We start from the raw sequence: 10,733 nt of genomic DNA on the forward strand, positions 1-10,733 counted from the left end.
CAAAGAGTAAGCATTCCATACACCTGTGGGGCTTGTTGAATTGCCCTGGATTTCTGCATATCAACTTTCAAGTGACTTCAATGAATTTTTCTCAAGGTTGAGCTTTCTGGACAAAGTTCGAAGGCATTATAAGAAAGATGACTGAAATAGCTTTCAATAAATACGAAGTTTCAAGTATTACATTAGAGAAAAAGAAAAGAATTACAGGGAGTCACTTTCAAAATGAGTCCATTTCAGCCGAATAGTGTTTCCAGCCCTCTAAATGACTGGGATTGCTGGTAAATGTCAGCCCTTCCATTAGCAGGGACCTTGGGCAATGATCTGGTCCAGCCCGTGCCTTCGGGCAGGTAAGATATCATCATCCCATTTTGCAGATGTGGCAATCCTTGTGCCCAGAGAGGCAAAGAAACTTGTGTCAAGTCACACAGAAAGCGGAGGAGTGGTGTCCAGAACTCGGGGCTCCCGCTTTCCACAACCTGTGCTTATTTCTGCTGCATCATGCTCTGGTTTACGTATCTTCTCTTGAGTCTCCATTTTCCCACCACATTCTAGAGTGAAAATGTATCCGTTCTAATTATTGTGTAAAAATTCTTTGGGTGTCCCAGGCTGTTGCTTATCTCGGAAAAGGTGGGTGGTTATCTGGAATCAAGTTCTGGATTCAGAGTCTAAAGACAAGAATCTGAGCCTGTGATCTTGGATGAATTGGTTAACCTCTATGAATCTGACTATCTGTTTAAAAATATGTCAATTAAGTGTTTTTGAAAGAGTCAAGTGAGGTTTGTTAGTGCATGTATTTTGTATAGTATAAAGAAAAGAGTTTTCGAAGAGTAGTCCATGAAGACTTGGGGGTTCCCCAGACCCTTTCAGAAGGGTTCCAAGAGCAAAACTATTTTCATGATAATACTAAGCTGTGACTTGCCTATCTTCACTGCAAATTTCTCACAGGTATGCAGTGGGGTTCCCAGAGGTTACATGGCAGGTGGTTTTGTAACAGATTGAATGCAGGAGCAGAAATGAGATGTCCAGCTGTCTTCTATTAGGTTAGATAGTAAAAAAAAAAAAAAAATAGGCAGAAATGTTAAACAATGGGACTCTTCTCAATTTTTTGTTTTGAATATAGTTATTTTCATTAAAATGTTATTTATGGGGCTTCCCTGGTGGCGCAGTGGTTGAGAGTCTGCCTGCCAATGCAGGGGACACAAGTTCGTGCCCCGGTCCGGGAAGATCCCACATGCCGCAGAGCGGCTGGGCCCGTGAGCCATGGCCGCTGAGCCTGCGTGTCCGGAGCCTGTGCTCTGCAACGGGAGAGGCCACAACAGTGAGAGGCCCGCGTACCACAAAAAAAAAAAAAAAAAAAAAATGTTATTTATGTTAAAATGTAATGGGTTATTACTATTATTTTCGATGAATTAATAAACATTTCAAAATTTTTTCAGTTCTAATTTCTAATATGGTAATACTGACAGATATAACCACATACACAAAGGCTCTTTGAGGGTCTCAATTTTTCAGAGTGAAAACCATCCTGACAGCCAAAAGTCTGAGAACTGCTGCTATAAAGTACTGTACAAATAGTAGATATTTTTACTTTATATCATTGACCTTTAAAGAAAAAAAGTATCACATGATAAAAAAAGGATGCATGCCTCTTATGGAAAAGTTAGAGAATTATAGATAAATAGAAAGAAGGAAATAAACAGTATCAATAATCCTATAACACAAAGAACAACCGTTACCATTTTTGTTGCACTTTTCTCAGTATTCTCTCATTGTAAATATCTAGCCTGTGATCTTTACAGGCTTCGTCAGTCTTCAGAGTTTAAATTGGGGTGGTACGGGGAGTTTGGGGCAGTTCGCTGGCCCTCGGACCACCAGCAGGATCTCGGCTCCCCCCCAGTCATCTCTGCTTGTTTCATCGGGTGGTGTCTGGCGTTTGCTCATCACTGAGTCTTTGGTTACAACACGTCCATCTTTTCCTTCCTGTTCTGCTCTGCCGCTTCGGAGCCGGGGCAGCTAAGGTCCGCACAGCCCGCTGCCTCCTGCAGGTCAAGCATCTCCATCTCCGCGGGGCGTACCCCCACTCCCCCATCCGCCCCACCACCCCAGTGCAATGGGCGAGAGCTCCGGGGCTGCGGAAGTGGTGGGCGCTGGGTCTGCTGGAATCGGTCCTGGGTGCCGAAAAGCCTGGCTGTGGGCAGGGCCTCCCTCCTTGAGCGGTATTTTGTCCGACGGGCGCTGATGGTGTGCAGTTTTACCGAAAGCATCTTCTTCCTCATCATCTCCCTTCGATTCTTGCCCACTTTCTAGTCCTGAGCTAGGAGCCCCGTGGACGGCTAGAGACGGGGCAGTTTGCACACTGAGCGCCGAATATCGCCAGAAAGAGCCTCCCCCTGACGGCCAAGTTGCAGAACTTTAGGACGTGGTACTTTATAGCGGCAGTTCTCAGACTTTTGGCTCTCAGGACCAATTTTCACTCTTAAAAATTGAGACCCTCAAAGAGTTTATGTGTATGTGGTTATATTTGTCAATATTTACCATATTAGAAATTAGAGCTGAAAAATTTTAAAAATATTTATTAATTCATCTAAAATAACAGTAACAACTTATTACATTTTAACAAATAATATTTTTATGAAAAATAACCACAACACCATATTTTTATGAACTATAAAAAGTTTTTGTGAAAAAAATTAGGTACCTCACTCTTTCGTAGAAATGGTGGGATCATATTCCTGCTTCATTTGATGCGTGGTTCTTAAGTTTTTCTTTTAAAAAGTTGGTGTTGATTTCCTAATTTGCAAAAGTGTTTAAGAAACAGCATAGTTTTCTCAATCCTGCCAGTGCCCACATTGTCATCAACCTGTAGGGCATCCCATTTCTTGCCTTTGAGCACAAAACAAAAGGACAGCAAAATATTTGCTAGAAATCGGAGACAATCTCCCACTATGAATTTGAGAACTTGTTTGCTTTTGATTTTTTTCCATTTTTGGGGGGTTGACACTTGGGTTTGTGCTTGTGATTTTGATATTACATACATGTATGTTAGTCATCATTTCTATTGGCAAAACAGTTCTCAAGTCTTTAATATTTTAAAATTTCACAATATTTTCCAAAAAGCACCATGACAGCCAGGGGCTTTCCCACCTGAACCACCGACTATGGATCTCAACAGCAGACCATGTTTGTCTTGTCTGCCCAGAGATTTGGAAAGAGAATGCTAAGTCAACCTCTTCTTTCTCAGAACAGATACAGCTCAGAATCCACTTTAAAATGATGCAGGTTCTCTATAGAACTGAGGTATTTAGACAAAACTTGGAGACTCTCTATGTGAGAATCACAAATGGCTTAAAATTTGAGAAACCCTAAAGGAAAAATCCAAAGTTCTGTTCTACACAGCACAGAAAAGCGATCTCTGAGAGGTCCCTTGGTTACTTGCTTTAAAGCTGCCTGTGCTACCTAAATGTCTCATTGGGCGAATGACGGCTGTTCTCTGGGTCCTGCACGTTGACTCAGGTGAGACATTAACAAGCATTTTCTGATTTTAAGGGGTATCAGACAAGTGCCTTAGGGTGCCCACCTTTGGAAGCATAAATAAAAGGGACAGTGCTTTATTTTGAAGTCTGGGCTAATTTCAGGCTTACTTAGACGGGAGATGTGTTAGTACATCTCTAACAGGTGCAAGTTGAAGCTGCTCATCTTTCAGGGGTGAGAATGTAGATGGTCTTTGGGGATCACGTGATTGGGAAGGAGAGGTTAGCGCTGGCCTCAGGCTTGCCTGCATCCAGGTTTCTCTCCTTCCTCTCCCTTTGTCTGTCTCTCTCCTCTGCTTTTTGCTCCCTTGTTGGTTTCATCTCTCAGATCTGTCATGTGGCCGCAGATGTGGCCACAGCAGCTCTGAGGTCAGGCTTACAATTTGGCATCTGAAATGAAAGAGCAATACCTCCACCTCTGATTTGGAAAATTCCAGGGAAGAACTGTATAGGTCAGACTGGGTCCCATGCCAGAAGGGATAGAAAATTCTGATAAACAGCCTTGGGGGAGGAAAGAAAGGTTCTGAAAAACGGTGAGGTAAGGAAGCAGGAGAATCTTGATGCAAGAAGGGGCTGGTATGTCAGACAGACTTACTCTATCAGGAAGGGAATGCCTTTTAACGTCATTCTTCTCTAGCTGATATTTCTTCTTTGACCAAGGTCAGTTTGCTGATGCCAAGAGATTGGTTACTTCACAATCTTATAAAGATCAAGCAACTTAACCTTTCTGTACCTGTTTCCTCATACTAATGTGGCTTCATAATACTATATCTCATGAGGTAGTTGTGAGGATTACAGAATAGCATCTACCTCACAGGGATGCCCTAAGGACCAAGTGCTTAGCGTGGCACCTGACACATAGTAAGTGTTTGGTCAAGGAAAGCTTTCATAATTACCATTGTTATTAATAACAATGACAGAAATCCAATTAGGAGAATTTGGGCAAGAATGTAGGGCGTGGCCTTAAGAGAGCAGAAGTGCCGTCACCTGTCTGGGACATACAGTCAGAGCTCAACCAGAGGGTGAAGACGGAGCACCTTAGTTCCCCCCGTGTCAGAGTGGGGTTTGTTCTTGGGACGAGGATGGATCTGCGGCTGAGGTTGGGATTCCAGCAGATCCTTCTGTAAAGAGAAGAAGAGTGGAAGATACCAAGCTCACCTTGAAGGAAATAGCAGCTTAGCAGGGAACTAGGAACTAACGGGCATGAACAGTTAAAGCAGCAGTACGTACAGTCGTATTACAATCATGCAAAGTAAGACCTGCATTTGGTGAGGTAATGTAGGAAAACAAGAGCCTGAAAGGAATGACCGAAATGTTACCTGTGGGAATCTCTAAGACATGGGAACATGAGTTGTTGTTTTTTAAGATTATGAACGTATTTTGTAATTAAGAAAAAAAAAGTGCTAGTTTTTTTTGGTTTTTGTTTTGCGGTACGCGGGCCTCTCACAGCTGTGGCCTCTCCCGTTGAGGAGCACAGGCTCCGGAGGCGCAGGCTCAGCGGCCATGGCTCACGGGCCCAGCCGCTCCGCGGCATGAGGGATCTTCCCGGACCGGGGCACGAACCCGTGTCCCCTGCATCGGCAGGCGGGCTCTCAACAACTGCGCCACCAGGGAAGCCCAAAGTGCTAGTTTTAAGTGATGTAAGACAGCTGATAACTCAGTTAAGAGTTCTGGAACACCACTGAAGTGAGAAATCCTGTGTTCTAGACTAACATGGGAAGATGTCATAAGGGGTGACATTTTGGGGACACCTGAAAGAGGGATGGTGTATAAATGTATGGAGGGGAGAGGACAACTCTGGCGAGGAGCCCTGAGCAAGTGGATAATCATGGCAGGTTCAATTATCACCTTATTGCCTCTCAGCTCCACATCCACTCTTTGCCCTGCTTCCTGATACTGGAGCTGGACTCTATGGACATTTCTCTTTGACCAGCTGGCACAATGCCAGGCTCTGTCCTGCTACCATTGTTCAGGGGGTGGAGAAAGATCCTGACCAAGGAGGGCCTACAAAGAGCAGACCGAGATTAGCCAGAAAAAGCACAAGAAAATCATGCAGGGTCTTAACCTCCAGATGGAGGAGGACTTCATTCGTGAACTGAAAGCCTAGTGAGACATCTTCCCAACACTGCCAAAGGTCTCCCAGGGCCTAACACAGCCGGTGAGGCTTCCCTAGCATCTTGTCTTCCGGTGTGCTCATTCCTTCTTCTGATGGTCTGGACCTTCCTACAGGTACCGACTTCTCATCAGGCTGAGCACACTCTTGTCATACCACTTTACCTTTGCCCATGGTGTTGCCACTACCTAGAGCAACCTCTTTTACTCCTTGATGCCTTGACTATTTGTCCTTCAAAAGGCTGATCAGGCATCCTATTGGTGTAAAAAGTTTCCCCTGAGTCTCTTCCCTCCAGCTTAAAACCTTCCCCCGTACATCCTTCTAGACTACCTCTATTCCATGCATCATGTTATCTTAGGCTGATTCAGTGTCTGCTCATCTTTTCCACCACTGAACTTCTTCATGGCTTTAATGATCCCCTGTATCTCCAGAGACTAGCAGACTGCCTGGAACATGGCAGGTGAACTGAACCAATGTAGACTGTGCCCCGACTGCTGAGAATGTCTTTTGAAGGCAGGATTATATTATTCTGGGAGATTAGAACACTCAGAATTAGTGGGGCGTCATTGTTAGGGGCAGGACAGAATTTTAGTGCTTCTGGTTTGGGAGATGTTGGTTAACCAATATCTATTCCAATAAATTCCATCACTGTTACGTTTCTCTCTGTCTGTCTTCTCTCCCTAGTACACATGCAGAGGTAGATGGTGGAGGAATTAGAATCTACCGTTAATCAGTCTGCCTTGGGCTCAAACTTTGAAATTACAAGAAGGAAAACATCTGGACTTCCTCATGAGAATCTTTGCAATGTCCATTTCTGTTAAAATGCCTTTTTGACATAAACGAGGGGAAAGTTCATAGGCGTACTATAGAATATTCATCACATTGCTGGCATTCTGCAAAGAATTGGGCTGGTTAAGTGGCTCCCAGGTCACTCTTACCTATCCCAAGCTGAGAGCATCTAGATTTTGATTGGATTATTGCCAGAGCTCATTAGCATAGTGTACCTTGACCTGGATTAGGGAACAGCAGCTTCTGCATAGAAAATGACCAGAGCTTGCTGGGACCTGAACCAGAGATGAGATTTTTATGACACAGTTTTGTCTACATCTCCATAAGAAGTCAGAGGTAAGGAAACCATTACAAAGTTTCAGTTGTAAGATAAAAAAAAACATGGGGAATAATATACAGCATAGGGAATATAGTCAATAATATTGTAATAACTTCATATGGTGACAGATGGTAACTTATGATGATCATTTTTTGATGTATAAAAATATCAAATCACTACGTTGTACACCTGAAACTAATATTGTAAATCAATTATACATCAATTAAAAAAAAAAAAGGTAAAGAAGCCAGAAATCCTGAGGAGAGACAAATGTAAGGGATGTGATAATGGCCACCTCATTTCTACAGGGTTTCATTTGTTCTGGTCGGTTTTCTGTAGAAATAATGAAACTTGAACAAGTTTCAAGCGTGGCCCAAGTTGCTTTGAAAAAAGAAAGTCTTGACAAATGGAGTTTTTTAATCCTAGAGGAAAACTGAATTGGCTTGTTTATGTTTTAAAGGCTACAAACCATCTTTTCTTCTCTCCTGTGTTTTGGTCTTAACTTTCAGAGAAATATTAAGTTCATGTTCATTCATTTGGCAAGAATTTATATCAGAAAAAAATCGAAAAAGCAATGTAGTCTTTCTGCAGCAGGATTTTTGATTCCCCTTCCCTTAATTTAAAAACAAAAGAATTATATCTATTTACATTGCCTCGGCTTAAAACAATGTCTTTGATCTTTTGAAATGTGAATCTTGTTATTCAAGGTTTTGTAAAAAGGTCAACCTGTTCCAGTTAGCTGTAACAAATTTTAGACCATCCAAGTTACTGCTGTTAATGTTAAAGAAGTACATAAAACCGTTGCTATCACATTTATCCTTGAGATTTGCGTCTAATATACTTGTTTAAGTCTGAATTAAAGTCAACCTATGGCATCATTTCTTCAGTAACTTAGTGTTTATTTGCCAAACAGAGTTTGATTTAAAACTCAATGGGGATTTAATCTGGCACATCAGTGTTTGAACTGGGGGGCAGGGGTTTCATCTTTTTGAGTCTTGGACCACTAAGTTGTAGGTGAGTGTGGGTAGGTGCATTAGGGAAGGAAGAGACTCCTATTAGATTGTTATTTAGTGGCCAAGAACTTCATTTACATGTTCAGGTCAACAGTCTTCTATATCCGTACACTGTCCCTCAGTACATCTCAGTGAGCGACAAGTGTCAGGGTTACATAAAACTAAGTAACTGAGGAAGAGTGCGTGGGACTTCCTAAGGTTGAGACTATTAAACTAACTTGTGGTTTGAGTGACTGTTAAGTATTTCTACGTGACATCATTATGACCCTTGTTTTTACTAGCGCACCAGCGGATGGAAATGTCACACACGTAAACGTGTTTTACTTCATATTCTGCTAACAAGCACATTTCATCTCAAAATGATTCTTTTCTTTTCCCCCAGAGTTGAACACTTTAAATTTCTTTCCTTCTTTTTTTTTCCTTTTCTTTTCTTCCTTTCTTTTTTTTTTTTTTTTTTTTTTTTGGTGGGGGGTAAATCCCCTTTAACCAATTATAACTAGAAACTCGTATTTCTCACGGGGGAAAAAACACAGTTTGCACAAACCTTTTTGAACCTCTATTGTTTATACAGTACAATTTAATCGGAGTAAAGTCAGACAGAATTTTCTTGTAGGGGGCAGGGAAAAGTGAGATTGCCAAAGATAAAGCCAGAAAGTCTTGAAGGGTGCTTTGAATTAAACAAAGTTGAGAAACACTATTTTAGAGCAATAGTTCTCAAACAGCTTTTACCCCCAGGGGACATTTGGCAATGTCTGGAGATATTTTTTGACAAGGAGGGGTGGGTTGCTACTGACACCTAATGGGCAGAGACCAAGGGTGCTGCTGACGACCTACAATGCGCAAGGTAACCTCCACGGCAAAGGGTTATCAGGTTTGCAATGTCAATATCGCCAAGGTTTTAGAGGAGTCTAATCATCATTTGATAATATTTGAAGATATAAAATACATACTGGATTGTTAATCTCTATGGAAATTTAGATTTTAAAAAAGACTTCTAGACACAGCTGGTTGTGATGTTCCCCTCTTGTAACACACCTTTATGAAGGTGTATCCATGGAAACAACTCTAAGCCAGCTGTCCCTCCTGCCCCAACACAGGTACATGGAGGAAAAGGTTTTAACCATTGGCTACAGGTGACAGCGGTCCTTACTAAGGCCTTCCTGCTTGGGGCTAGCAATGAGGAAGGAAGCCTAAATCGGAGAGTGAAAGTGATGATCTTCTTTGGATTTCCCATGGTCAAGCTTTGTTTCAGCAAAGTCACTAATGGCTCCTGCATTTTGTTTTTGTTTGTATGTTGGTGCTTGCCAAAATATCAATGAAACAGGCTTTTCTGGCAGACGAGCACTGATTTTTATCTCTTTAATGGTTGGTATTACTGTCATTTATTTTTTAGTGTCAGAAGACAGTCTACTTGTCTAAACTGCCTGGGTGGACTAATCCAGCTGTGTTAAGAGCCTTTGAGAGCAAAATTCTCAAGCACTCCTGAGGGCAGTTGGAGAGACGAAAACCTGTGGGCGACCCGACTTTATCATGGAACTTGAGAATGTTGATTCTGAGGACAAAGAGACGTTAAGCTGGGATATTAATGATATGAAACTGCCACAGGTATGTACTTGCTTTAACACCGCCTTCAGCATTTGGCTGTGAAGCCTTGACCGGTAACTTGCTAAGACCTGGAAGGAACTTGGTGAGGTTCCCAGCCGGGTAAACACCTCTCCTCCAGAGCTTCAGCTGGACATCTGACTGAGGACTTTTAAGAGGAGGTGCTGAGATCTATGAATTGAGCAAGACCTTACCAACCAGACTCACCTGCTTACAGACTGAAGCAAAGAAAATGTTACTTCCCTTCTCTTTCAAAGTTGGCTTGGCTCAGATGGCACCCGCCTGCTAGCTAGTAAAACAAAGTCCACGGTAATGTGTTTGTCCATAGATCGACTCTCTGTAATGCACAAGCTCCCATACTACCTTATTTGCTATAGTCATGGGTTTAACCTAAATCTGTCACTGGAATGTCCCAGTGAGAGTGCTCTTCTAGAACTTTTGTAACTAATACACAGTCCACAGACATGGGGCTCCTCTCCAACTACAGAGTGACTTTCATTTCATGTTTTCTTTGCTTTATCTTTGGCAATTGACTTTTTTTTTTTTTTTTTGGCTGCCTCGGGTCTTAGTTACGGCACATGGGCTTTTCGTTGTGGTGCGAGGGCTTCTCTCTAGTTGTGGCATGTGGGTTTTCTCTAAGTTGTGGTGTGAGGGCTCCAGAGCATGTGGGCTCTGTAGCTTGCAGTACGCAGGCTCTCTAGTTGAGGCTCGCGAGCTCAGTAGTTGTGGTGCGCGGGCTTAGTTGCCCCAAGACATGTGGGATCTTAGTTCCCTGACCAGGGATTGAACCCACAACCCCTGCATTGGAAGGCGGATTCCTTACCACTGGACCACCTGGGAAGTCCCAGCAATTGACATTTTAAACTCTTAATTTGGTGGAAAACATTAGTTGTTTTAATTTTTTTTTTTTTTCTTTTTTTTTTGCCACGCCACATGGCATGTGGGATCTTAGTTCCCCAACCAGGGACTGAACCCAGGCAGTGAAAGCGCCGAGTCCTAACCACTGGACTGACAGGGAATTCCCAACATTAGTTGTTTAAAACTGACTTTCTTGACCTCCCTTTTTGGCCTTTCTTCCAGTGAAGAATGTTCCAGTGAAGAATGTTTTCACTGGAAATTGTTGGGAAAGGTGGCTGGGAAAGCTAAGACTGGGAGACCACCAGTACCATCTAGTGAAAGGTCAAGCTCATCTGCCTGATTCTGGGGAACAAGAAATTTGAATTATCCCAAGCAGGGGAGAGGGAATGGAGATTCCAGAGTCTTGATTTATAATCATTCCAGATTTCACTCTAATGAAGGCTTCCAGATCATTCCAAATTTCACTCTAGTGAAATGTTTCTTTTATAGATTTTTTTTTTTTTTTTTTT

At 42.5% G+C, this 10,733-nt stretch overlaps 1 protein-coding gene across 2 annotated transcripts in view; it reads left to right on the forward strand.

Annotated features, from left to right (window-relative positions):
* The first annotated feature begins 6,697 nt into the window (after positions 1 to 6,697).
* Positions 6,698 to 10,733, forward strand: part of GCM1 (glial cells missing transcription factor 1) — a 21,690-nt gene continuing 17,654 nt past the window's right edge. The window contains exons 1-3 of one of the 2 annotated variants that reach the window (XM_007130189.2): positions 6,698 to 6,768; positions 7,665 to 7,765; positions 9,158 to 9,369. In XM_007130189.2, the coding sequence (XP_007130251.2) occupies positions 9,295 to 9,369 (75 nt within the window). In that variant the 5' untranslated portion in view covers positions 6,698 to 6,768; positions 7,665 to 7,765; positions 9,158 to 9,294. The remainder of the gene's footprint in view (positions 6,769 to 7,664; positions 7,766 to 9,157; positions 9,370 to 10,733) is intronic. The other variant, XM_007130190.2, reaches the window with a different exon arrangement.

This window comes from Physeter macrocephalus, chromosome 18, assembly GCF_002837175.3.
Source record: "Physeter macrocephalus isolate SW-GA chromosome 18, ASM283717v5, whole genome shotgun sequence".
NCBI lineage: Eukaryota > Metazoa > Chordata > Mammalia > Artiodactyla > Physeteridae > Physeter > Physeter macrocephalus.